Here is a 27,596-nt window from a genome sequence, read left to right as displayed (position 1 = left end):
CAGCATCAGCGCGGCAGCACCACAAGGGAGGTGGGTGGTGCTGGGGTACAACCCCAGTAAAGGGGCGCCTCCCCTGTGCTCATCAGGTGACTCTGCTTACCTTTTGCTTCTTTCTTCTTTTTCTTTCCTGGTAACTTCCGTGGCCCGTGGCCTGAGGCCTGTGGCCGCTCCTTGGCCTGCCGCCCCTGTCTGCCCGTCTCCTCCTGCGGCCTCTCGGGGTGCGGAGCCTTCAGATCCGGTGGGGCCCGGCCTCCCTGCTCCCCAGGGGGGCGCTCCGCCTGGGTAGGGCCGGGGGCCCTCTTGCTCAGGGTTATGAACCTCCCCCTCCCCTCTCCGGCGCTGTCATGCCTCAGCCCGAGCTCTTCCGCTATCCGGTGGACCCACAGCCTGTCGCAGGAGTTCAGGGAAGGAGGAAACTCCAACTGCATTTTCTCGCTTGCCACGAACTCCACTATCTCAGCCCTGAAACGGTCTGCACACTCCCTGCTCTCCGCTCCCCCTGGGCTGCTGCCACTGAGGGTCGGCTGTGAACCCGCCTCAGAGCCCAAAGGCTTCCTGCCTGGCGTCTTCCGCTCCAGCTGGGCAGCAGCTCTGGCCTTCTGGGCTCCTTCAGGGGGCCTGCTTCCGGGAGGCCTCCTGGCCGACGCAGCAGAGCCTGGGTGCTTCGTGCCTGCTTGGCTGTGGCCCTGGGAGCTCTCATGGGAATAGTTATCGGGGACAATGTCATCAAGATACTCAAAGGCCGTGCGCACTTCCCCGTGCTCCGAGAAGTAACCCACCAGGGTCCTCAAGAAGGCATGGCTGTTGGCAGTGCGAGTATCGCAGATGACTGCCACGTGGCGCCGGGCACGGGTGATGGCGACGTTGATCCGCCGGTCCTCAGCAAGGAAACCAACCTCACCTAAAAACGATCCAGGCGTGAGTGGGGGAACAGGTCCAGTGTTAGGAACAGGAAGTCAGGTGCCCCAATAGGGGTCACCTGGAAAGGGCCACCCCCCCACACACGCACCTGCACCTTTCGCCCTCTGAGCCTCCACCCCAACACCGCTGCCCGATTCTCTGCACTAAGGCCCTGTCGTGATGTCCTATCCACTCAGCAGCATGCCTGGGCTCCAAGTACCTGATTTGAATTCAACAGCTACCAGACTCAATCATTTCCAAGCACAAACACCTTCTCCCTAGGCCCAGACCTGGGAGCCGGCCCGGGTGGGGGGGCGGCTGTAGTCGATGACACAAGGGACAGCCCACTGTCTTCCTCTCCCCACCATCTGATTTCAACCTTCTACTGAAATGCTTTCTGAACCCAAGAATTAAACACTGTTTGTGGGTACAGTACTCCTACCAAATGGAATCCCCACAAGCCCTGGTAGCATAAAAATGTGGCCCATGCTCGGAGGCCAAAATTCACCTTGAGGCCAAAAGATAAGCTCTGGGCTTTAGGCAGGGTGTCCAGGCCTCCCCAGCCTACCCTGCACTCCCAGCCACCTCCCCAACCACACACTGGGCCTCTAAGCCTCAGCTCTCCGTTCCCTCTGCTTCCAACACCTTTCCTTGGCCCCCCCACCCCCACCACCAGCCATCCTTCCACGCTGAGGCCGGCACCAACCTCCAAGCAGGGTCCGGCTGGACTCCCCACAGCCAGCTCACACCTGGTCTCTCTCACTGGACGATGAGCTTACGGAGAACAGTCTGCACTCCCTCAGCACCCACCAGCGACCAGCACAGCCCCGAGCAGGAATCTAGCATGGCCTCTGAACAAGTGACGCCGCCCTGTGCATCCCCAGAGGACGCACCTTTCCTATTGGATCTGACGAAGGACAGTATCACAGCCTCCTTCTCTCGGCCTTGGAAACCATCGACCGACTTAATCTCCAGCTCAGGGTATGTGTGGGCGAGGCTCTGCCTGAGCAGGTCCACCTGGAACATGAGCAAGACCACGGCCCCGTCACAGCCCGGCCAGGGCAGCCTCAATGCCGCCTCCGCGCAGCACAGTCCTTCGGGGAAGCCCTGCGGGAGCCTCATAGGAACGGCTCCACCACCTTCTCACAGGCATTCAAGTGATGAGGCGGGGGCACATGGACAGGCCGATGTGTCCTTGCACCCCAGTGCTGACATTTCACCATTTCTTCCGGCTCATGACAGCCACCCGCCTCAGACACCCGACGTGTGATGCCTGTAAACAAGGGCTGGCGACCCAGCCTCCAACCTCACGATCCTCTCAGGAGGGTCTGTTCACCCTACCAACCAAGGCAGGCTTCGCTTCACAAGCCCACAAGCCCTAAGAGAAAATGTGAGAGAACCCAAAGAGAAGGGGACAGGCGCCCGCTTCTGCGGCCCACCACCCACACTTCCCCAGGCAGCAGCCAGCAGCCCACATTTTCAGGGCACTGCCCCCTCCCATGCTCAGTCCTGCTGGGTACACGAAGCTGTGCCGGCCTGACCCTGGGGATGGGCAAGGACACCAGCTCCAGGCCACAGCCACCAGCTCAGGGATGGGGACAACCTGAGCCAGACCACCAAGGTCGAAGCCCAGACTCTCACGGGAGACGCGGCAAGAGGACAGGCCGCTGCCCAGGGAATGTCCTGGAAAGGGACGCCAGCCTGCAGTCCCCAGGGTCCCCAGGAAGCTGGCCAGGAAACGAAGCCACTCGGAGAGGCAGAACGGGCGGAGGCACGCCAGGGGCCCTGCGGCCATCCCGAGCCTGGGGGTGGCAGTGAGGCGATCAGCTCCTCTCCGGACGGTTCAGTCACAAAAGCCAGTGAACTGCCCTCTTTCAGCCTCTTTAGGGGGGCAGAGTCCCAGCACACCTGCAGGTTGTACGGCGTGATGACGGCGATGTCGCCGGCTCGGACTCCAGCGTCCACCAGAGCCCGGACATGCAGGCTGACGAGGCGCACCTCACCTGCAGGGAGGGAGGCGGGCGTCAGTGCGGGGATGCTCCCGGCGGACTTTGTTCACGAGCGCCTTTTCCTTAAGCGCTCCTGTGTCTCCTACAACAAGCTGAGCTCCCGTCATGCCTGACGCGTGTCACGGGAGCTAAAAACCGGTCGGCAGGCGGCCAGACTCAGCAAGGGAAGAAGCGGGGTGCCCAGCCGGACTCGCGCCTCTGTGAGCAGGGGCCACTCCTTTAGTCTCAGGATGGCCGTGTGTCCTCTGCTTAATGGGCAGCCGCCAGAGCACCCGGCAGACGGGCACTGAGCCCCACCTTCTGGAGAGTCTGGCCCAAAGCCCCCCGCTTGCCAGCAGCCTGCTCTCCGGTCCTCTCAGCTACTCAGCAGGGAGGCAGCTCAGGGGGACTTGGGCTTCCACAGGCGCCCAGGACCTCACAGCAAAGAGTGGCCCCACCCGGCAAGCTCACCAGGGTTCCCTTTAGACTGGTCGTCCTCCTCTTCAAGTTCAAACAGCCCACAACCGGCCGTGTCCACGAGCAGCAGGGGCAGGCCCGTCTCCCCCGTGGCAGCCACTCCTGGGAGATCCCTGCACGCAGGCAGGGCCCGATCAATAAAGCAGCACCCAGGTCCCAAACAGAACCCACCCGGCCCTCCACTTCCACAGGAAACAGGCGCCCCCCACCAGGAGCCTGGGAGCATGGCGGACATCAGAGACTGGGGCGCCAATCAGCGCTCCAGGGCAAGGCTGCTCTTCCTTCCAGAAAACCGGTCTCTGAGGCGGATTTTGCTCTGAAACCTTTTCAGAACACGGTTCATGCAACACAGGGGCTCAGGGCCGAAGGATGGGGCAGGGGAGGCAGGTGGGGGTACCCAGTCACTCACCGCAGGAGGTGCCCAGCCACGGAAGGGTGTGCGGTGAGCCGCCCGTGGTACAGGGCCTCTGAAGCCCACTGCATGATGGCCCTGTGCATGCGGTACTGCACGGTCAGCGTCTGCACCACCCCCTCACCGCACTCCTCGGCCAGGCGCTCCATCAGGCTGAGCGACAGCCCGGCCAGCGCAGCCCTGCACCCGGGAGAGGAAGCGGCAATGAGGACCAGTCCACGAGCCCAGCGCAGACCAGAGGCCAGGGAGGAGAGCAGTCCTCGGACCACAGAATCCCACTCACGCCCCAGGTTATGACCTAAAAGTAAAGGTGTGGCTGGCTGAACAGGGACCCCCAAAGTCGCCCACATCCTAATCCCGGGACCCTGCAGATGCAATGCAGGATCCTGAGGTGGGAGGTGCGCCTGGACAACCCGGGGACCCAGCACCACCACGGGGCCCTGGGACGAGGGAAGCAGGGGGTAAGAGAGCCGAGAGAGAGAAGCGAAGACACCGCACTGCCAGCTCTCGGGTAGAGGACGGCCACGAGCCGAGGAGGGCGGGGGCTCCAGAGGGGATGGAGGCCAGGGCCAGACTCCCTGGAGCCTCCGCAGGAACCAGCCCTGCCCACCTTGATTTCAATTCACTCTGATTTTGGACTTCTGACTCCCAGGACTGTAAGTCACTAGACCTGTGCTGTTTATGTTTGTGGTGAGTCGCTCCGGCAACAGTAAAGTAACGCAGGCCAATCTGTAACCCCCGCACTCCAGCAGCAAGCGGCCGGCCGACTGCCCACAGCAGTAGCTGACGTTCCCAGGGCGCGCCGCCGAGCCACACCCCCTCCTCACTGAGCCTTCAGGGGCCCTGCCCAGGCAGCTGATGCTACACCTCCATGCTCCACGCGAGTGGGAGACAGAGACGAGAGGTCAGCAGCCAAGGCTGCCCAGCCGGTGGACCACACAGCCAGGGCCGAGCCAGCTGCCTGCTGGAGCCACCCCTCGCCATGCCAGCATGCCAGCATGGATGCACTTTCCAAGCTGGTAATACAAAACCCGTGGGAAAGCACCTCCCTCTGCTTCAGGGGTCCCCCCTCTGGAAACCTCCAATGTCTCTGGGATTGACCGTTTTTAATGAAGATACCTACTGAAAGCAATTAATGCCGTAGAAGCGAGAGGTGGCGCCGCTACCAGTCCCAGCTGCAAACCTAGGATACCCAGCACCCGTGCATCCAGCTTTCCCCCAGATCACCCTCCCCTGCCGGGGCACAACAGGGGCACCACTTCCTGAGGGTGCAGCTGCAAACCTCCACACAAAGGCTTGCTGGGGCACAAAGCCCTCTTTTAAGAACCCCCTGGGTCCCCCGCTCAGAACCAGCCATGGAATACACACCCACTGAAGTGTCCATGCTGACTCCCACCCGAGGTCCCCCTCCTGCCTCTGTTCACCCCACACCTCCCCCCAAATCCTCACTGTGAAGAACCCTCTGTGCGTCTTCCTCTGAGGGACACTGGCCTAACACCCCTCCCCCCAGGGCCCCTGCTCCCCTTTGGGAGGTTCCGCCTGGCAGACCTTCCCGCATTCCTCTCGCTGGTCCTGAGAGACCAACCAGAGTCCCAAGATCCCGTGACTTCTGTGCACACAGCGAGGGGCAGACAGGCCTCAAACAGAAATAGAAATAAGAGGACCCCAATCTTACTCAAGCAAAGGGCATGGATGCGGGGATCTTGAGGAGTCTCATTCATCCAGGAAGGCTTTCTGGATGTGGACTTTAGAGCCAACTTGTATCAAAGACACCCAGGTACCAGGCCCTGTCCCAGGCCTCAAGTGCCTGACATTCTAGTGGGAAACACAACTGACGAACAGACAACACACCACTGCCACAGAGTGGCGAGAGCTAAGAAGCCTGAGTAAGGGACCCGCAGGGCACAGGGACGCCGTTTAGACAGAGTGAGAGTGGAGGCCATGAGGAGGCTCATCTGAAAGAACTGAGTGCAGGAAGGCATAGCCGCCGACATCCAGAAGGCCTGGGCCCCACAGGGCCAGCCAGGGCAGAGGAGGTGGGTGTGGCCAGAGCAGTGAGGGGCAGGAGTGGGCAGCCTGCACAGTCCAGTTTACCGAGTCACCGTTTGGGTCCCCTGCCAAGGGATCTGCCGGCAGATGGGGACTCAGAGAATCTGCACCAGGTGGTGAGCTCGCTGGCCCAGAGGTCGGTCAGCATAGTACAGGGGCAGCTCGCTCGCAGGCTGCCCCACGCAAATGGCCCCTCAACCTGCCTGCCCCTTAGGCGAGTCTCAGTTCCATGAACGCGGTGTCAGGTTCTGAAAGCGGGACGACCCCTGGCGTCAGGCAACGCAGTGTAATCAACCTGCCCTCTACGCAAGGATGAGCAGCAGATGGGGAGCAGCTGTGACCAGGACTGTGCAGAACAGGGCATCGCCAGGGCCCTCTGGTGAGCTGAGAGCTCTGGGCTGGACTTCAAAGCCAGACTGACGAACAGGGCGGCAGGTGCAGGCACTGGAAGCCACTTGATGGGGGGACTTACTTGTGAGAGACTGTGGTGGGGGGCAGCTGTTTGTGATCTCCAGCCAGGATGCACTTTCGGGCCCTCAGCAGGGGGATCCAGCAGCTAGCTTCGAGGGCCTGGGCACACTCGTCGATGACCACCACATCGAAGTGGCTGTCAGGGAGCAACTTCAGAGGGCCGTCAGAAGAAGCACCTGGTGGGAATCAGAACCCTGACCTTTACAGCAGGCGCGGGCTGTGTCACTGCAATCACAGCCAAGACGCGCAGCAAGCCGCCTGTCCACCAGGCCGACCCGCGGAAGACGGCGTGATGAACTTGCAGGAATGGAGACTAGGGAGGGCCATCAACGCTCTCGTGGCTCCAGCACACCTGTGTTCAAGTGCAAAGTGGTGTGTCCAGCCAGGAGCTATCTAGAATTTCAATCACCAAAATCAGTCACTCCCTCGGGGCTAGGGCCCCAAGTCATCGCAAGGCTGTATTAGCTTTGAATTTTCTTTATGTATCATTTTGATTAGAATCCAATTATTCTCCTCTAAGGTAGTATATCCTCGGGCATACAGAACAATCAGGCACCCAGCCCTGCTCCGCACAGATGTCCCTGGGGCCTTGAAAAGCTCCAGCGTGTTCCCGGAACTCTGGAAGGCCGCACCCACGGCACTGGGCTCTGGGCTCAGGAGGGACACCAGGCGGCCCTAAGCACCACCTCTGGCTCACGGTGAGACTCTGGGCCCGCGGGTGAAGGTGCACGGCTGAGCCCTGAATGCCCCACCACACGCAGAGCCCAGTTACGACTGGAGGTTCCAACACCTCCCTCCAGTAAGTGACAGAACAGGTCGAAGGAAATCAGTAAGGACCCAGTAGACCTGACCGACGCCATCACCGACAGGACATCGCCGGGACAGAGCAGAACCGGGAACACGGTCTTTTCAAGTACATGGGGAATAGTTTCAAAGACAGATCAAACTCTGGACCATAAAGTAAGTCTCACTGAAATGATCCAACTCAGTATGTCATCTGACCACATGAAATTAATGACAGGAAGATATCTAAGATCTCCAACTATTTGGAAAGAAAATAACACACTTCTAAATCGTCACGGGCCAAAAAAGAAATGAAAAGGGAAATTAGACAGTATTTCACAATGACAAAATGAAAACACAGCGTATTAGAATTTGAAGGATGCCACAGAAGCAGTGCTTAGGGGGACATGTGTGGCACTGAGTGCCCGAATCAAGACAGGTCTCAGATCACCATGAACCAATGACTTCAGCTCCCACCCAGGACACTAGAAGCACAAACTAAACCCAAGTGGGGGAGCTAAGGAGGCTCACTGCAGAAATCAGTGACGTCAAGAGCAAAAAAACGGCAGAGTACACCAGCGAGACCAAAGCCAGCTCTCTGGAAACATCGATGAGGCCCATGAGCCTCCAGCCAAGAGATCAAGGGAGAGAGGAGGGACCGACATCAGCAATGAGAAGAGGCGACATTGTCAGACACTACAGATATTTTTTTAAATAATAAAGGAATGTTATGAACAACTTTCTTATTCTAAATTCAACAGTTTAGATCAAGTAGACAAATTCCTCAAAAGACGTAAGCTCACACAGGAAGAGCCTGAATATCCCTGCCTGGATTAAAGAAACCGAATCGGCAGACAAGACTCCTTACGAAGAAAACCCCAGGCCCAGAAGGCTTCACTGCGGGAAGCCACCCACACGTAAGGACAATTCCACACAAACTCCTCCAGCCACCGGGAGCAGGGGTGCCACCAGCCCTGTGGGGAGGCCAGGAGGGCTGGGGAGGCTGGGCCCGTGGGGAGGCCGGGCAGGCTGGCGAGGCCAGGCCTGTGGGGAGGCTGGACCCCCTCACCTGCGTTCGTCGCCAGGACCACGTCCGCGGCCCTAAGGCTCTCCAGAAGGGCGGCTTCTTCCCTCTCCTTCAGCTCTTTTCTTAACAGCTTGATTTCATTTCGAAAATTACTTTTCTCCCTCTTATCCTGGATCTTTCTGGTTTTCATCTATAAAGGAAAGCACAGAAAACAATTATTTTCACACAACTTTGCACTTACTCGGCTCTCGTTCATTCACGAAGTGCTTTTGTTTACCATCAGCTGACCCACCTCAGTCAGTTCCTTCTAAGGCACTAACAAGTCAGAAATCTTTCTTGAAGGAAGAACAGATGGCGGCCACAGGACCAAGCACCTGACACCCTGCCTAGCCTCAGAGCCACGGCCACCCGGAAAGGGAGCGGCAGAAAGGGACGTCCGCGTCCTCAAAGCAGACGGTGCTGTGGGGTCTAAATCTGCGAGACGAGGATGGACCTCAGCCCTGCCCGGCGGTTGGTGACGGGCTCAGGGAAGGACCAGCACCTACTCGTGCCAGGCTTTGAGTCTCAGTAGCTCATAGATGGAGAGGTTTTGACAATTCTCCACAATTGTCAATTGTCAAGAGATTAAAAAATTTTCTCCAGCCCAGAAAATGCCAGCTTGCTTTACTATTCAAAGACACGGGACCCTTCCTCATTTGTGATTTCTGCTTTGGAGGGTGGGATTTTGGCAGGGGCGAGGGGAGAAATGTTTGTGCCTAACTCACAGAGAAGAAAATCCTGAAACACACTGATGGAAACAGGACCGAGAAAACGAAATCATCTACACTGTGATGGAGGAAATAACATCGCTGCACAGTCCCATACTGCCTTTAACCCGGGGTGCCATGCATTCACCACGTCCCCGCCTGCCATTCCCACACTGGCGTCCCGTGTGCCATCCTGCCATCCTACAGGCCCAGGGAAAGGCCGACTCACAGAACCAGCCCTGCACGGCCATGAGGCCAGCTGACGGTGAAAGAACACAGGGCAGGGTGTGCGACTGTGAACATTGGGACCCACGCGCAGAGAAGCCAGTGCTGGAAAGTACTGGACTGCCAGGGAAAGGCCAGCTCTTGGAGACAGCTGAGTCTCTGCTAAATGAGGACCACAGGCCTCTATCAGAAATGGGTGGTCCTTTATCTTCTCCATAAAAATGGAAAAAGAAAAAACAAACAAAAACGGGTGGGCCTGATATATGAAATTCTTAAATGAATTGATGGAGGCCAGAGAAAAGCAAGACACAAACAAAGGGAAACGGCTCCTTGAAAAGGCTGCAGATGAGGAAACCACAGAATGGACGCCAGCAGACAGATACGTACAAACACCTGATCGATGTCCCTTCTGATGTCTGTGACAATCTGGGCGCTGTCACTCCGCGCCAAGACCGCATCGAGGGAATGCTGCTGAATGGACTCCAGCAGTCGGGCAGGGTGGCCAAGGCGTAGGATCCTCAGCGTGCCCTGAGCCAGACGCTCAACCAGGTTATCCACGGCGATGTTAGAGGGCGCACAGCACAGAACCTGGGGAGACAAAGCTCTCATTCGGGCTTGGTGATTTCCTATTTAATGAAACCACTGAAGTTCACGCTAAAACACACAGAAAGCCTTTGCAGTAAAGGGAGAAGGGCAGAGAATACACTAGGGTTAAGCACACAGCTTCAAGGATGGGTAAAGACAGTCAAACGATGCATCTTGCGGCAAACTGATATGATATCCGGGTAACTGCAACACAAGACTTAGAACCTGTTAAGTCTCCAAAGCACCAGAAATGTTAAATAACTTGCAACTTGGAAAAAAAGGACTCAAAGATTAATGCCTGCTTGAAATAATCAAGCCTGGAGCATCAAGCTTATCACCAATCAAATCACTGTATCACCTGACAAAGGGAGCAAGGGAACACCTTGTCTCCAGAACTGCAGTCCCACCCACCATCAGAAGCAGGTGGCAGCCTGTAGGAGGCGGCGCAGAGTCCCTGCACGTGCCAACCTCACCAACAGGAGGCCCGCGGCCCCTCCCACACCCTGGCCTTTGGCCGGGGGTTCCGCACGTGTGCATCCCGTGTAACCATTTACTGAAACGGGAAGCCAGCTGAACCATGTCTGCTTCCTGCCAGCCACCTTCCACGAGGTTTCAGACGTCTGCGCCAAGACAGTCACCTGTGGGAGACCCGGAGGCGGTCCTGTAGCTTCCGAGCAGAAGCAGTCCCCCCGCAGAGGGGCAAGGCTGAGGGCAGAGGCTCTGCGGGTGTCCGACTCTGCCACCCCCTGCCGAGGGACCAGGGCACACGACCTTGTCCATGATTTCTTCTGCAAACTAGGTCCACAAACAGCCACCCCAGGGTTTCTGCCAGGATTACGCGAGTACATGGAATGTACTCAAAAGGGCACCTGGTTTGTAAAAAGCACCCAAAAATGTCAACCTACAAATGTCAAGGGTTATAATCTAATTCTTATCATACACCAGGAAGAACCTATGAGGACTCGTATTGATGCAGATGAGGAAAGAAGATCCCTTCTCTACTGTTAAAAATGGGAGTGCACGGTAACCCACAATATCACACTCCACAGCTCAGGATGTCAGCATCCACACTGCCATGTGCGCATCTCAGCAATTAGCAAGACCCCCTGATTAACCCTAACACGGGCCTCCCCCAACCAGCCGCAGGCCTCCTGAGGGGCAGACAGGCCCCGGCCAACTCTGCGCCCCCCTGCACGGGCCTGAACGCAAAGCAGGGTGCGGGGCGATGAGTTCCAGACTGGGGCCGGGCTAATGACAAAGCTTCAGGCCCGGGAGGACTAATGGAGCCTTTCTCAGGAACACAGACCCACATTTCTGCATGTCCCCAGGCTCTGTGTGGCGGTCCGAAATCGGGAAGGCCCAGCCCAATGCTCTACCAATGCTTGGGGATGGTCCTGACCAACTCCAGTCCAGGCTGGGGCCCGGCTGAGTGCCCACGAGCATGCAGACGGGAGCTGGATAGTGCCAACGGGAGACAGCGCCCACTGCCCACCTTCAGGCCCTGCTTCACAGCTTGAAGAATGATTTCAACCACTGTGGTGGTTTTCCCAGTGCCAGGAGGCCCATGGATGATGGCAAGTTCTTTCTGGGCCAGTGCAAACGAGACCGCTGCCTTCTGGGAGTCGTCCAGGGAGGTGTTATAGAACACGGGCGAGTCTGGGGGAGAATTGACAGTGTCAGGCTTTGGCTCTGCGGCCCCTTCCTCGTGGAAACACTGACGGAAACCAGTGATATACACAAGAAAGCAGCCCTCCCAGGAGCCCTCCTGTCAACCCAAAATCAATCTGCTCTGTTTTCAGATTTCTCCTAGAACAGGCATCAGCGGACCAGGGGCCTCAGGCCAAATCCAGCCGCTGCCCATTTTGGCGAGTCAAGTGTTAGGCAAGCACAGCCCAGCACCCACACACTGCCTCTGGCTGCTTGCCGCTGCACAGGCCCCCAAAGTCTGAAGTATTTCCAATATGTCCCTTTACTGAAAAGGTTTGCCAACTCGTGCTCCAGAATTAACAGATTTTTCCTGAAGTAAAATGTTCTTGAAACATTCATTTCTACCACATTGTCCCTTTTTAAGTGCCCATAAAATGACAAAAACAAGTGACAAAAAAAACCTAGTGGCCAGTTCCAGGATTGTGTTTCTACTCGGAATCTTTCCCGACCCAGACTATTTATGTCGTGTGCTCTGCGCTCCGGGAGCAGGTACCACTGTGCCCCATCCCCACAGCACCCACCACATGGTGCCGGCTGCACAGGCGAGCCAGACACACAGGCCCAGGGCCTGGTCCAGACGGGGAGAGCAGGAACGGGCCACCTGACCCAAGTTCCAGTGAGCACCCCACTATGTACCACCTGCCTTTCTCCTTAGACCTTAACTACAACCAGGACATACCATGTTCCTTAAAACATAGTTAATGTCTAATTCAGTTTCCAGTGTATAGAATCCTGCCAGTTAATTCTGGACAGAATAAAATATGACTATAATGTGATTGCTTTTACAATCTGAAAACATACTGCAAAGCTGCCCCGAGTTCAAGGCCAGCACCACAGAGGGTGTGTGAGCACAGACGTGACTAAAACGGGCATCAGACGAGCCCTGTGTCAGACTTGTCTGAGCTCAAAGGATACTAAGAAAATAATCAAATGCATTTACAATGGAGAGTTTTCAAACCAAAAAAGCTAGCGAGCAAAAATTATGGTCAGTTACCCTCCATTTTCACAGAGCACTGAGCTACAGGAAACATGTTTATATTCCGAAATAAAATACTCAGGTTTATTAGAAAGAACATTGTAAAAAGAACCAATGGGATGAGCTACTGCTGTGACAGTGAGTAGAGGAAGGCGTCTGGTTCGCGCAGGTCATTCGGAGAGAATCATGAACAGCTAATAAGGAAGGTTTCTTCTAACTATACGGTCTTCAACTCTTGCTGGAATGGCCCCAAATCACACTGTTCTCAATACTTTCCATAGTGATTTCAACCAGAAAATAAAAGCCAGAAGCTCTTACGTATTTCACAGGCAGGACTGGGGGCCGCTCCACCAAAAAGGACCTCGATGAGCGTGGCCGCAGGGCCGCAGTGATGCCTCCGCAGGGCGGTCAGAGCTCTGCCGCAGAAGGAGACCAGGGTGAGGGCTCGGTGGGAACGAGCAACCAGATCAGTGCTGAAGCCCCTGCGCCAGCGCGGCCACCACAGCCACGGCCGCACGGGCGGGGTGCGTGAGCCCTCCAGACCGGACGCGGTGGCTCGCTCTTGCCCAGCAGGAAAAGCAGTCAGAGTGAGTCCTGCCCAGGGAAGTTGGTACCCGTGATCTCCAGTCACACACACTTACTTTTTCAGCCGCTTATAAGTGATGTCATTGGCAAGTTTTAAGAGTCTGTAGGAAGTGTCTCGGTCCAAGCTCAGCTGGAAGTCATGGGACTCGTCAAAGGCCACCGTGACTGACTTCTGGGTGATCCGGGTCAGGATCCCAGTGGCCAGCTGAGCGCCTGCATCATACAGACCCACTATATCACCTGCAGAAACAGACTCTGTTACATAAGCACCGAGCAAAATTCAATGTGAATTATTTTATACAGTAAATTCCAGCATGTTTCACATATTGTATCTGTTACTTTCTTCACAAATGAAACTAGTAGCAGTAGAAGAATTTTTAACTAACATCCAAATCAAATTTGAAAATTGGTGCAGGATCAATGAAGGGTTTAAAATAAACATGACAGCCCACAAAATACTTAACATGCCTACTCTGAGCCAGGCACTGCGCTAGGCACTGGCCTGACCAGGAGTGAAGCACAGTCCCGGCCCTCGCGGTCGCGGGGAGAGGAACAGACACCACCATCGAACATCGGTGATCAGGAGAGACCAGGCCCGGGGAAGGGGTGGGGGGGCAGGGATGCCACTTGAGGACGAGGGTGTGGTAAGGGCCTGAGTAGTGACAGGTAAGCACAGCTGGGGGAGAACATTCCAGGCAGAAATGGAGCTTCACTGAGGGAGGGACAGAGGTTGTCTGCTGCCCATTCATTTCCCTGCTTCCTGGTAACTGCTGGGGGATTCACCATCCGCCAGGTGAGTCTGGGGGCTTCCCTTGACACCAGAACCAAGCACAGGAGCCAGGCCTGCCAATCAGTGCTTCACAAGCCCCTGGCCACAGTGACTGTTCAGGGATTGGCATGGGACCAAATCAGAGCCCCTGAGATAGACAGACTTCTGCGTGGACACCCGGGCAGGAGGACCCCCCCTCTTTCCAACTAGACCAGAAACTCAAGAGGGTAAGGACTAGACCTGCTACCACGTGGCGCCTGAGAAGGAAGCCACCCAGAAGAGGGCAAGGCCAAAAGGAGAGAAACTAAGCCCACGCACCTCCTGTGAGCCCGCAAGCTGGCCTCCAGCCACCCCTGCTGCAAGCCTTGCCCGGCCAGTTTGGCTTGGGTTTCAACACCTGCAACATACAACTCTGACCAAGAGAGATGAAGCCAGGGCTGCCACATGCCTACAGCCCATTCACTCCGTGGCTGGAAGCAAGGGCCACACACTCGCCAGCACCAGGCGTAACTCTAGCCCACGTCCAACCCTCTAGGCAATGAGCAGCACCTGCCCCCAGTCTTTCCCGTCTCCTGCCCCACCTGACTGCAGACAGAGCCGAAGGCGGCAGTGCTCCTGGGGCGGAGGTCTGCCTCTGCACCGAGGACCTCATCCCTACACCAACTTCAGGGAATAAGAGCCCACATTTCAGAACTTACATCTGAGCTACTGGCCTTAAAATAGCTCCTCAGAAGATGAAAAAATAACAACTCCACCTGAATTTGATAGAAAGCTGTTAACAACATATCAGGTTTTCAGCTGACAGTTTTCCACATAAAATGCCACTACCTCCCCCTTTCTGTTTCTCAACCATACAACAATCCCTTAGGTCATGTGCTTACCGACTAAGCGTGTCTTTTTACCTTTGGTTTTGAGTTTACAAACCTTCTGCACATTCAACCCTGTTGCTTAATCCTGACAACACTGCAGTGACGCTCTCCGCCCCAGCCTTCAGAGGGCAGGTAAGTGACTCACTCTATGTCATCTAACAAGAAAGGCTAAGATCTAACCCCAACTGGCAGCTTCCCTTCATCCCACCTATCTCCGAATCCAGCCGGTACTCCAGTAACTGAGAGGCAAGAGTCTAGGAAATCAAAAAACTCTGTCCCCACCAAAACAGAGCAGAGACTTTTCTCATGACAGCAGTGCAGTGGCAATTGCTCTCTCCAGGCATCCAGGTCTGCGGTAGGACACAAGCATCCCAGGATGTGGTCAAGAAGCTGCCTCTGACTAGCGCCTCCTTTCCAGCAGGGCTGGCACAAGACTGGGAATAGATAACTACACAAACTGCGCGTTTAGCAATCTGGACCAGGGCTGTCCAAGAGAAATATAATGACAGTTGCATGCAGTTTTATGTTTTCTAGTAGCCCTACTAAAAAGTTAAACAGAAACCAGTAACACTGATGGGCAGTGACTGCAATGGAGTATGGTGGGGGGACACGATAATATGGGTGAATGTAATAACCACACTTTCATGTGAAACCTTCATAAGAGTGTATATCAATACCTTAAAAAAAAAAAAAGAAACCAATAAGTTGACTTTAATAATAAATTTTACTTAACCCATATGTGAAAAATATTATTTCAATGTGTACTCAAAAAAATTACTTTTTAGATATTCTGAATTGTTCTGTACTAAACCTTTAAAATCTGGAGTGCATTTTACATGTGCAGCAATCACTGGCCACATGTAAACCACATGTGGCTTGTGGCTGCCATTCCAGATGGCTGATCTAGGCTACCAAAAAGCCATGTAAGTGTTACGTCCAAGGAAGATTTCTTCATTGCAATGCTTGATTCTCCAGTTGGTTGGGTGTAACTTGGTCTCTACAAGAGTAAAAGTCACAGTTTGAAGGTCAGCAATATTCAACATGTGCACAAACCAGAGGACAAGCTGTTACTGGGAAGGGTCCCTGCAGACACACATCTCCTGGGCTCAAATGTGACCAGCAGCCGTCCGTACAGCCCAGTCCGCTGGCTGGACACCTGCAGCTTAAGCAGACAGACACCTCGGCTCTGGAGTTCTTTCAGAGAGACGTTTTCCTGCCAGGACCTGGGAAACAACCAATACTGAGTTTACTTTATTTGAACTCTACCAGCTTTTACTTCCACCCGAAAAGGAGGAATGTAAAGGGGAGAGAGAAACCCAAAGACCTGTACACAGGCATTAAATATGATCCAACAAAACCCCGAATCCGCCCCCTCAAATATGCCCCTAGTGCAGTTCTTGCCCTTGTCCCACTTACCCAAGACCGGACCGTGGGTCCCCTTCACCTTCTCTCATTCTTGCCGCCCCAGCCCTGGTTCAAGCCCACAACTGATCGTCTGGACTGAACAGAACCTCCTAGCTGCCATGCCTCTGGGCTCTCCCCGTCCAGTCCCAAAACCCAGCAGCGGCGCCCAAATGACCCTCGTGAAATACAAATCTCTTCCCCCTCCTCAGCTGCTTAACTGCTGGGGACCATGCTCTGCATGTGAATGTAACACAAGCTCCTCCCCAGGCCCTGCTCAGTGTGACCCCTGCCTTTTCGTGGGTGCTTCCTCTGCACTTGGTGCCGTGCTGAGCACCTGTCTTACAGTTAATCAGGCCACTCTCACAGCGCGCCTGTCAGGGGGGACTAACTCCATTTTACAAAATCGGTAACAAGGCTCAGAAACATAGCTGCAGTCGCACGGCGGTAAATGAAGGAGCCGGGATTCTACCAGGGTCAAAACGACAGCAAAAGCTCATAACCGCCTCCGTCACAAGCCACCCACACAAATCCTGTCCATGCGCGCAGTGCAATGTGAGTGCAAATTCTGGGGTCACACTGCCAGGCCCCAAACCCTAACCCTACCTCTGTTACCTCGGGCAAGTTACTTAACCCCTCTCCTCTTTAGGCATAAAATGAGAGAAAAGGGAAACTAACGTGCAGTTTAAAGGAATTAATTTAAGTGAAAAGCCTTGTCAGCCCTCCGTAAGTGTTCCAGCCACATGGATAACCGCGGTCGGAAACAAGCCACACGCAGGGCGCCCGGCTGCGCACGTCCGTCCCGGGAACGCTCCTGCCGCACCCGCCTGACCTCCCTCCTGCCAGCGGCGCTCGGGCACCGCACCGCCTCCTCCCCGAGGCCGCCGGGGCCGGCTGTGGCCCCCGCGGAAGGGAGCTGCTCCGCCGTGCGCACCCCGCTGCCGACACCCGGGCCCCCGGCGACCCGCCGATCGCTCGGTCTCACCCGGGACCCGGGAGGTGCGGACACGCACAGGCCGGCGGAACAGGGAACGGCCCGGGCCGCACTGGGGGGCCGCACTGGGGCCCCTCCGGGTGTGAGTGCTGGGAGGGGGCTTCGCGGCGAGAAGGGCCCTTCCTCAGCGTCCGGGGCCAGGGCGGGCGGCCCCGGGCGGACTCCGGGCCTCCCCTGCGGGCGGCCGAGGGGCTCCTGGGCCCAGCGCCGCGGCCGGGCTCGGGCCGCAGGGCGCACCCCGCCCGAGCAGGGCAGGCCGGGCCCGAGGGCTCGCGCGGCGGCCACACCTGCGCTCCTCGACCTCCGCGTCCCTCTCGAGCTCCAGCAGGTCCAGCTGCTTGGCCACGAAGCTCTCCACGGCCGCCGAGGCCATAGCCGCAGCCGGCGCGGGCCGGAGCCGCTCAGGTCCAACGCCGCGCGGGGCGAGGTTCCCCGCCGTGCCCTGCGCGCCGACGCACGGGGATCGTGTCGCTTCCGCTTCCGGCAGAGGCGGCGGGAAGATGGCGGCGGCCGTGGTGGCCTCGGCCCTGCCCGTCGCCGTCGGGCGGCTGGTGTCCGCGTGCACCCGCGGCCTCCTAACGCCGTCGGGGCCGCGAGCGGGTGAGACTCGGGCCGCGGAGGGAGGGGGGAGGCGGGGCGAGCGGAGCTCCCCGCCGTCCGCCGCGTGCGCGTGTCCCGCCTGCAGCCTCGGTGCAGACCGTTTTTTTTTGATGCGGTGAAAATAAAACGGGCTTTAGAGTCGAGTAACCCTGGGTTCAGATCCTGGTTCCGTGGGTTAATCGCTGCGATACTGACGACAGCTCTTCCACTTCCTTATAGACCCCGTGTTACTGGGGGAGCAAACAGGCTCACAGAGGTTAGGTAACTTGCCCGGGGTCGCACAGCGCGGGTCAGCTTGGGGGCCCCTCGAGCGCCGCTGGCACCTGACTCATTGGGGTGCATGTACTCACCGGGAGCCCTGGATGAGACGAGGCCTAAGGGCTGAGCCTCAGACACGCCAGTATGGTAGGGGAGGGGAAAAACCAGCCAAGATCAAGAATTGGGAACACCTGCTAGTGGATGAGCTTTATAAAGGTGAATTTTATGGTATATAAATCATAGCACAATTTTTACAAAAAACAGTAGATGCAGGAGATATTTTACAAAACTCAACATCCATTCATAATAAAAATCCTTAGAAAATAAATACAGAGGCAACTTTAGTAACCTGATAAAGGACATATTCAAAAATAAAAAATACCGAGAGTGGTTATGGAGAGGTCTGCCTCTGCTTTGCACCTAAGCACTGTGCGCTTGATTTCTGAGCCACTCACTCCTCAGAGTGCAGTAGCCCCTTGGCGTATTAGCTATCTACTGCCGTGTAACAAATTACCCCAATACTTAGCAGCAAGGTAACTAACATTTATGACCTCACACCATTTCTGACGGTCAGGAATGCAGAAGCGTCTCAGCTGGGCGGTCAGGCCCCAGTCTCTCCTTCTATTGCAGTCAGACCGTCAGCTGGCGCTGGGGAATCTGCTTCGAGCCCAGTTCCCTGGCTTTTGGCAGGAGGCCTCAGTTCCTGCCCACACAGGCCTTCCCATAGGGTCATTCACAACATAGCAACCAGGTATTGTAGCCAGAGATGAAAGAGAGAGAATGTCCAGGTGCAGCAGTCTTATATAACTCACTCTTGGAAGTGCTTTACCAGCACTCCCGCCTCATGCTCCTGGTCACAGAAACCAACTCCATTTGGGAGGGACCGCATAGATGAACGTCCCAGGAGGTGGGTTCTTCGGGCCGTCTGGGAGGCTGCTCCCCTAATCGGGCAGAACAGGCTCTGAACCTACTGGGCACTTGGTGGTCAAGGGATGGTTTAGTGGGTGAGCAGTTGTGGTTTTAGGCCCTTTTAGATGGTGTGATAAACACATCTTGACACACACAACCAGTAACTATAAGTGATTTTTTTTCATTTTGTTGACTCAGATTTTCCTGTAGACAAGTTACGATACAGTGGTTTCAGTCAGACCCCAGTAACAGCAGATGGGCACGTAGCGTCCTGGAGGGAAGTTGACTGCATATTAATAACAATCTGTGTTTTCTTACACCCTCAGCTTCCCTGTGGCCTGCTTCTCGAAGGTTCAGTTCACAGAGCACTTCATTTCCACAAAGGTAATATCAAAATATGGGTTTTAGTAACTCTTTTCCTTTCATTTGTAGGACTGTATAGAGTCAAAACTGTGTATATTTGGATTTTCAAGAATATTTAAATTTTCTCAACTCTTTTGACTGTTTTTCTTAGACCCTTGATGTAAATATAGACAAGTCCAAAGACAAAGTTGTTCCTAGGCCTTACATAGCTGTATCTTATGTACTATTAAGAAAGAGCTTATATCTCCAAATTATAGATTTTTAAATGGGAAAGTTGAATCACAGGAAGGTGGTATCAGAATCTTTGGGAGGAATGTATATAATTTAAAAGAGCATATTCAGTGTTAAAATACCACATTTAGAAAAAGCTTTTAAATTAACATACTACAGAAAGTAACTTTGACAGTAGAAATACTAAGGAGCAATACAGGGTATAGTTATGGAGAGGAACCCCCATTCCTCCCCCGCCCTTCATCCCCAGGTCCTGTCCCTGCAGCCTGGGGACCTTGAGCAAGATAGTCCACTCTCTGACCTATTCCTCTTCTGCAAAACAGAAGTAACATTGGGGTCCATGTCGATGGAGTTCTGTGAGAACGGAGCAAATTTCTACATTCAAAGGGCTTAGAACAGTGCCTGGCAGACAGCAAGCTTTGCTAGACCATCTCTGCCCCAGATGTCCGCAGAAGGGGGCAGATTCAGGGGTCCTTTTGATTCTCAGAAGAAGTTGAAAAACTGAATCAGGACATCAGGAGAAAACCCAAGTGGGCATTTTTGTTAATTTGGCTCTTTTTTTTCTTATTTCCTCTGTGAGAGGTTACTCCCTGCCCACTGGGTTCCAGGTTATGCTCCTGCGGTCTTCAGCTGGGTTCCGCCAGACCCCGCTAAGAGGCCAGAGGACTCAGGGTCAGACTGTGCTCTGCGGGGGTGGGGAACGGTGCCTGCCGGCCCCAGAGGCCCTACCCGACCACAGGGCCGGAGTTCATGTTTCTAGGTGCTCTGAGATTAGTGCAGTGGGAAAGCTCACAGTCATTTTTTGGCCAGTTGACACCAAAGCAGCCAGGTAGCTTCCACATGGGGAGAGTTCATTCTGCAGCACCTGCCGAGTGCCGGCGTCAGGAGGCCTGGGCCCTGGTGTGGGTGGAAACAGGCAGAGCAACTTTTCCCCCCTGCAGCTGGAGTAAAAAGACTGTCATTTCACTTTCTGGGAACAAACAGCAACAGAAGGTCTAAAGCAGCTCTGAGTATTCCGTTTGGGCTCCACCAGCCTCTTCCCTCTTTATAAATGTCAGGAATTCAAGGAAAATAGGTCAGGAAACTAGGAAGACCCCCCTCCTTTTGTGTGCAGGCCCCCTTCTTCCTTGGCCCCTCTGCTCCCTGCACCCACTCACCTACTACACCGTGCAGGTCAGGGGCCCAGCGCCAGGTGACCACAGCACGGGACAGACCGGGGGCAGCGAGCCACTGCTCCGGGCACTGAGCGCTGACTGCATCCACTCTGCTGCCCTGCCGGCACGTGCTCCCCACTGATCCCGCATGCCTGGGAGGCAGGTGTTCTGACCCCCACCTTCTCAGTGACAGGAACCGGTGACAGAGTACTTAGCTCCTGGTCAAAGTCATGTTTCTCCTCAGTGCAGAGCTGGGGTTCAGACCCAGGCCCACCTGGCTTCCATCCAGGTACCTACCTGGTAGCAGTTAGATTGGGGCCAGCTGGGTTGAGGAGGCACAAGGGAAGTGGCCCCCACTGAGCAAGCTGGAGGGGAGGTGACTGGGGCCTTCAGGGCCCTTGGATGCCAGGCAGAGGCATAGGAGCTGAGCTGGGGGTGGGGACAGCTTCTTGCCCTCCTGTCCAGCGTTATGGGGTAAGTAGCAAGAAGGGTGGGGCATTGAGGCCCAGCCTCTGAGAGAGAGTGTGCCCTGAGGACCCCCAGAGGGCCAGCCTTCCAGGGGGCCACCGCTCGGGACCCAGAGAATTATTCCAAGGAGGGCTCTTCTGGAATGAAATGCTTAGAATTCCTGCCTTGATTACTGAATGAGTGACCGTCATTCCTTGACGTACATGGCCCTTCTGACAAGACCTGTGAGGCCTGTCCTTGGGATTACACCAAAGGGTGGGGTTCGCACTAAGGAGTCAATGACCCACAGCAGCGGTCACTGGCATCCCCTCCTAGTATCCGGTCCAATTAGAACATGCGAGTCCAGCTCACTTTGCTGCAGGGGTAGCCCCGCAGCCAGTGTCAGGAGCTTCCGAGTCATGAGTCAGGACATGGCTCATCCCCCTGCTTCCAGCGTTCAGAGCACAGCCATTTCTTAGAGGTTTTGAGCTGCCTTTTCACATGTGACGTGCATGTGTAAAATACGTTTTACAGATACGTTCCTAAGACATCGCTGAGTTCACCACCTTGGCCAGAAATTGTTCTGCCAGACCCAGTTGAGGAGACCAGACACCACGCAGGTAACAGACAGAAACAAGAGGGCATTGCCCTCTCTTCCCACCACAGACGTGTTTACCTGACCACAGAACAAGGGGTTCACACTCTAGGTGCTCTGAGATGTCACAGTTGAACTCTAAGGTTCATTTTTTTCCACTTCACACCCCAAATGTAAAACCCTTATTCATTTAGCAAACACTTCTTGAGCACCAGCCGTGGTCAAGGCAGGTGCTAAGGGAAGGAGGGCCTCAGTCTGTCTCTGTCTGCCCACTGTTGGTGAGCTCGCTTGGATTTCTGTATGCATGGTGATCGGTGGGAACCGGTACTGCCCTGCAGGCTGGAGAAACGGGGTCCCAGGGAGCATGTCAACCTAGAGTGCCTGTCAGGAGGAACAGTGTGACTGGCCACCACAGCCACTGTTGACCTGAAGGAGCGCAGGATCCTCAGTTCTCTCAAAAAAGCTGAAATCCAGATTCATGTGAATCTTCTAGTTTTAAAATACTGTTCCAGATGCTGTGCAAGATAAACGAAGGGCCCCACCCTCTCGGCCAGATGCACCCTCTGTTCTTGACTCTGTTCCAGGGCAAGAGCTTTGTGGGGTTCCTCTCCATGCACCCAGCCTTAGGCGAGGCTGGCTGGGTCGGGGCCCAGTAGACACCTGTTCAGACAATGCATGGGGCTGGGTCACGGGCCGTGCGACCTGAGTTGAGGCAGTGAGGCCAGGGGCCATGTGAACCGCAGTGAGCAGGCAGAGCCCAGCACCATGGGGTGGAATTCTTGTTCCTTGTTGGCAAAAAGGCCTCTCCTCTCCCTTTGCCAGGCCTCTGGCTCTTTATGAATGACAACTGGGAAGCAAACAGAGTGGGGTTTCCCAGTCCAGAGTTAGAAAAACAGGGACAGGCACGCTGAGGCCCGGGGATCACGGCAGCAGCGGGCATTCTGTGAAGTCTGGGGAACTTCGTCTGTATAAGCGCCACCTGCCCCAGTCCCCACGCTCCTGGGAACAGCGGACTGACCCTACCCGCAGGTGTCCGTGCCCGCGGTGGGGAGGGCGAGGGCATGGCCAGTAAGCTCTCCTCAGGGGAGTTGCCAGCTGTCAGGCCCACCCTGCTGCCGCTCCACGGAAGCTCCATGTCACGCTGCCATGGGACAGCAGAGTGGGGGCGTGGCTTTGTGTAATAAAGGCACCCAGGCCTGCGTGGGGGCTGTAGCTGCTGCCTTTCTGGTTGTGGGTGGCTGACCGGCCCGGCCACCCCCCCCCACCTCTCTCCCCACAGAGGTCGTGGGGAAGGTGAACGAGCTGATTGCCGCAGGCCAGTACGGCAGGCTCTTTGCTGTGGTGCACTTTGCCAGCCACCAGTGGAAGGTGACCTCTGAGGACCTGATTTTAATTGAAAATGAACTCGACATTGCGTGTGGGGAGAGGATTCGGCTAGAGAAGGTGAGACTGCAGTTTCTTTATGCATCTGGGGGCTCAGTCACCGAACTCACGTGCCTGCTCCCACGATCATCACTGGGGAGGTTTCCTCAAGTTGCGAGGTGAGGCTGAGCAAAGCCAAGGGGCAGGAAAGTGAGAGAGTAGCACCTTGTCCAGGCTCGGGCAGGCAGGCCTTGCAGGCACCCAGGGCCAAGGAAGGTGGGCAGAGCAGGCCGCTGCTCCTCAGTGTGGCTGGCCCAGTACACTTGTCCTTCCCGGGAACAGGTCAGCTCATCTCTAAGGAGAACCGTGGCCGGTGGCTTGACTCCCGTCTCACTGACATATTCCCGCAGGAAAGTGTGTGGCCACAGGTGGAATGGGCGTCCCAGCAAAGGTACAGGGGACACTCAGCTCTGGCTGGAGCACTGCCCCGGCGCTGGGCATGGCAGCTGGGCTGCCCCTAAACAGCAAGGGCTGGTTTAGAGGCATCTCCCCGGGTACAGATCCGTCTTCCTGACCCTTCTAAACCGCTCCGTCTGTGCAGTTAGCCTCGGCGGTTCTGTGTGCTGTGTTCGGGGGATCTATTTGGTTTTTGCCTATTCGGTTTATAGAACTATAGGTAAGATGTAATCTCTCTATACCAGATCACTTTCCAGGATATATTTAACCATTAATATAACATAACATGTATGGTTTTCATTGTTAATTAAAACTCCTCCTTCCTTTGTGATCGTAGAGTTTTGTGTATTTACACCAGGGAGAGCATCAAAGTGTGTCTCTGAAATGATGTTCTCCCGTCCTGTTACCTGAGCACAGCGCCTCGGGTCGGAGCGGAGCCAGTCACCTGTGCGGGGCGGTTGCCGGCGGGCCTCTCTTCTTGACCTCAGCAGAGGCTCTGCCCTGAGCTCATGAACAAGAGCCCATTACCCCTTGTCTAACATAGACTTCAGGGGTACATCTATGAAGATTTCCAGAAAGACATTGTTTTGAAATAATTTGTTTCATGTTGACAAAAACATCGCAGTGAGCACCACCCCATGCAGATCATTTTCATAACTTGGGAAGTCTAGTAATAGAGACTGTGTCACCCTGGAAGCAAAGCAGTTTTTCTATCGTCATTACCTAATGTTACAAAACAGCCTTTTCTTCAGACATTTGAGTTTAGTACAATCAGATTTTTTTCTTAGAAGTAAATTTTAATACAGTCTTCCAACTTCTGATAAAAATCCCATTGCACTTAGGCGCACAGATGTCTCCACTTAGGCCACGCGTAGCATCAGTTTCCTCTGTGCCAAAAAGGGCTCCCTGGCTGTACAAACACGCAGTCATTAAAGCACAAACCCGAACCTACATCTTTGCCATGTTAGCAGTACCGTGAACTGCTTCAAAAGATGCTTTGTGCATTTTTCCCTGTATGTTATACTTCAATTAAAAGGTTTAAAAAAAAAGTTTCCACTGGCGATGGCCACATGATCACCACGCCCCGTAACCAGGTCACACCTGTCCTGCCTCTGCACACTGAGGTTGTTTCCAGAAGGTAGCCCCAGCGCCTCCGCACACCTCCTCCGCTCGCGGCCCCAGTGTTAGAGTGTAGGGAGCAATCACTGAGAAGGCGGATCAAGCCCGTATCCCGACGTCAGGTGACCAGCCCCTTTCTCGTCTTCCAGCGTGTCCGTGTGTCTACCTGGTCCAGGCACTTTCGTATTACTCACTTATAACACGACTGTTTCATTTTCCAGGTGCTGTTGGTTGGGGCTGACAACTTCACGTTACTTGGCAAGCCACTCCTTGGGTAACACATTTTTTTAACTCTCAAACCCTGGGCTTTATGTAGCCGGGCAGAGAACACCCAGACCAAACCCTTGATGCATTACTAATTCCTTACAGAATGGCCTTTTAAGATTTGCTGACAGATTACACTGTTCTTCTTTTCTTTCTTTTTTTTATTGAATTATAACCGATCCTACAATGTCATACTAGTTTCAGGTGTACACACGGCGCTTTACTATTTTTATGCATCGTGACATGGTCGCCTCCAGGGGCCCAGCCGCCGTCCGGCCCCGCCCGAGTCACTACCGCTCTGACTGACGGGCTCCCTGCGCTGCGGTCACAGCCCAGGGCTCGTTTCCTTGATAGCTGAAAGCTGTGCCCTTCATCCCCTTTACCTACTTCGCCCATCCCACCCCACCTTCTACTCTTTTCTTTATTATGGTTTCTTATAATTTTCAAATTTTCCGCAGGGAGGGCCTATTAATTTTATGATTAGTAAAAAGGAAAGTAAAAGTTCATTTTAGAAAATAACATAAAGTATCAGAAAATTTGAAAAATAAGGAATACATGATTGTTTATTTTCCTCCCTTCTAGAAAAGATCTTGTTCGAGTAGAAGCTACAGTCATAGAAAAGACAGAATCATGGCCAAAAGTCAACATGAAATTTAAGAAGAGGAAAAACTATAGGAGGAAAAAAAGTAAGTTAGAGGAAGTGTAGCGGCATCTTGTTCCTGCCCTGCTCTGACTGTCATCCCTGTGTCCTGCTGCTGGGTGGGTCACCACGGTGAGTGAACGTCCACCTCCTTCTTGGACGTGCCAGGGGACACACGCAGAACAGGCAGGCCGGTTCACGTGTCCACCCCGAGAAAGACGGGTGAGCAGGGAATGGCCCCAGCGGGACAGGGAGAGAGCTGCTTTCGGCACCAGGAGGGCATCCTGGTTGGCGTGGGGCGGTGCCGTGTCGTGGAGCCTGAAGATGCGCAGAACCCCACCCACGCTTCTGGGCGCACACGCCTGCAGGCACGGGGTGGCGGGGCGTGAAGGGCGGTCACGGAATCCGCGGTGTGGTTGCCTCTGGCGGGGCTGGAGACGGGAGAAGAGAGGACTCCGAGGCGAAGGGTCTGCGGTGCTGTCGGTCTCACGCTGACCGGCCGCTCTTCAGAGGCTGCAGAATCACTGGGCTCGGAACACTGAGTTTGATCACCACGTTACCAGTAATACCTTACAGTCCCTTTACCAAAAATACACGTCAGCAATGAAGTAAAGGTGGGGGATGGCGTCGTTTGAAGGCGATTTCAGAGAAGGGGTGGTGATGACGTGGTGAGACCCCGGGTGGGCTGGGAGCAGGGCTGGGCGGCTTGAGTACAAGGAGATGGAGAGGAGTGGGCTGGGTGTCAGGGAAGAGAGGCCAGCCGGGTCTGGGTGCTGGTGGGACGCAGCGAGGAGGGTGGGCTCCGGAGCACGGGTGGCGAGAGGCCTCACACGGGAGGCCCAGTGCCGCTCAGGTGGGGTGAAGGGGTAGCCGTGCAGCTGGGTTTAAGCAGGAGCAGGTGTCTGTCTGCTGGCTTCACGGAGATGGGCAGGAAGTAGGGGTCTGCTGGGAGGGGAGATCAGAGGTCAGAGCGGTGAGGGGAGAGGTAGAAACGATGCACAGCCCGCCCTGTACACCAGAGAGGAGGCCGTGTGTCTCAGCCGGCAGGTCTGCAGGTGCAGCTCTGGACAGTGGGCAGGACCCAAGCCATGGAGGGAGGGGCTAGGGGGTGCTGCAGGGTGACTCCCTAGCAGAGGCCACCAATGTGATGAGCAGTGGGGAGCAGAGGGGCTGGGCTGTGGGCTCAGAGGCCGGTCAGTGGGAAGCGGAGGAAGCTGCATCTAGCGGCCTTTGTGCCAGCCCAGAGGCAGTGCAGGCCCCAGGGGGAGCCACCCTTGGCGGGTGGGGACAGGAAGGCAAGTGTGTCTCCTGAGGGAGGACAGGAGGTTGGGCACGGTGTGCTGGGCTCCACGCATCCGGGGTGGAGGGCAGTTGGGATGCCCCAACCAGGTCTCAGTCCAGCGGTACTGTGTGCGTGCATGCATACATACACACACGCACACACTCCCCGTCCTGGAGAACGCCTTCCCAACCGAGGCCTGATCCGAGCTCTCCCCGTTCTGCTTGACCCGCAATGTGTGACCCTTCTTGGTTCCCACCCACGGCCACCAGCATGGCCCATTTAAGCCACAAGCAGGAACAGGACCATCCCTGCAGAGCCTTGAGTCACGGCCCCTGCGAGGCTGGGACCACGCAGGCTGTAGGGTCTTGTCTCAGGATGTGTATCACTCCCAGCCCTTGGCCGCACGGTAAACGCCAGCCAAAACTGCCGCGTTGATGTTGCCTCAATATCCCTGAGATAGCAGCCGAGGCCCCACATAGAACGCAGTCGGTGGGGAGCCTCTCCGACACCCTCTGCAGCTTCCAGGTGGCCTGAGGCCAAGAGATGGGGCTGTCCACCCCGTGCAGGCCACAGGTCCCAGAGGGCATGTGGGGAGAATGGCGGGGCCGTGAAGGGCACTGCTGACCTCCAGGCCTCCGGTGTCAGGGAGTGAGGCAGCGAGGCTGCAGCACCCTCCGCAGAGTACTCCCGGCGCGTGGTGGTCAGCCAGTGCCGCCTGGGGGCTGGTTTGCGGTAGGGACCCCCGGGGCCGGCGGCAGGGTCTCTGCTCATCCGTGGGCAGGCTGTGACCGTGGTCTCTCTCTCTCCCAGTCATTGTGAGCCCGCAGACTGTCCTCCGGATCAACTCCATTGACATCGCTCCACGTTTGTGCTGATCATTGAGCTCATATTACAGAAATAAAAACAAGCTCCTCTTTTCTGAGGAGCCCAAGTTCTGTGTTCCAGTTTAAAA

At 55.5% G+C, this 27,596-nt stretch overlaps 2 protein-coding genes across 5 annotated transcripts in view; one reads left to right on the top strand and one right to left on the bottom strand.

Annotated features, from left to right (window-relative positions):
* The window catches only part of IGHMBP2 (immunoglobulin mu DNA binding protein 2), a 23,585-nt gene extending 6,143 nt beyond the window's left edge, over nt 1–17,442 (bottom strand). Inside the window, exons 1-13 of one of the 4 annotated variants that reach the window (XM_037011379.2) lie at nt 17,252–17,442; nt 15,623–15,792; nt 12,988–13,171; nt 12,665–12,762; nt 11,156–11,319; nt 9,466–9,666; nt 8,150–8,297; nt 6,299–6,473; nt 3,775–3,957; nt 3,360–3,478; nt 2,809–2,903; nt 1,794–1,917; nt 101–901 (exon numbers count right to left, since the gene is read on the bottom strand). In XM_037011379.2, the coding sequence (XP_036867274.2) occupies nt 101–901; nt 1,794–1,917; nt 2,809–2,903; nt 3,360–3,478; nt 3,775–3,957; nt 6,299–6,473; nt 8,150–8,297; nt 9,466–9,666; nt 11,156–11,319; nt 12,665–12,762; nt 12,988–13,171; nt 15,623–15,792; nt 17,252–17,337 (2,548 nt within the window). In that variant the 5' untranslated portion in view covers nt 17,338–17,442. Of the gene's footprint in view, nt 1–100; nt 902–1,793; nt 1,918–2,808; nt 2,904–3,359; nt 3,479–3,774; nt 3,958–6,298; nt 6,474–8,149; nt 8,298–9,465; nt 9,667–11,155; nt 11,320–12,664; nt 12,763–12,987; nt 13,172–14,018; nt 15,793–17,251 lie in introns of those variants that run through there. The other 3 variants (XM_037011378.2, XM_037011377.2, XM_017648603.3) reach the window with 3 other exon arrangements.
* MRPL21 (mitochondrial ribosomal protein L21) lies at nt 17,410–27,596 on the top strand. Its single transcript, XM_037011380.2, has 7 exons — nt 17,410–17,564; nt 19,058–19,115; nt 21,461–21,546; nt 22,801–22,964; nt 24,680–24,732; nt 25,305–25,408; nt 27,455–27,596. Exons 1-7 carry the CDS (start codon nt 17,465–17,467, stop codon nt 27,517–27,519), a joined length of 630 nt encoding a protein of 209 aa, XP_036867275.1. The 5' UTR covers nt 17,410–17,464; the 3' UTR covers nt 27,520–27,596.

This window comes from Manis javanica, chromosome 11, assembly GCF_040802235.1.
Source record: "Manis javanica isolate MJ-LG chromosome 11, MJ_LKY, whole genome shotgun sequence".
Lineage (NCBI taxonomy): Eukaryota > Metazoa > Chordata > Mammalia > Pholidota > Manidae > Manis > Manis javanica.
This window is presented reverse-complemented; position numbering and strand designations above follow the sequence as displayed.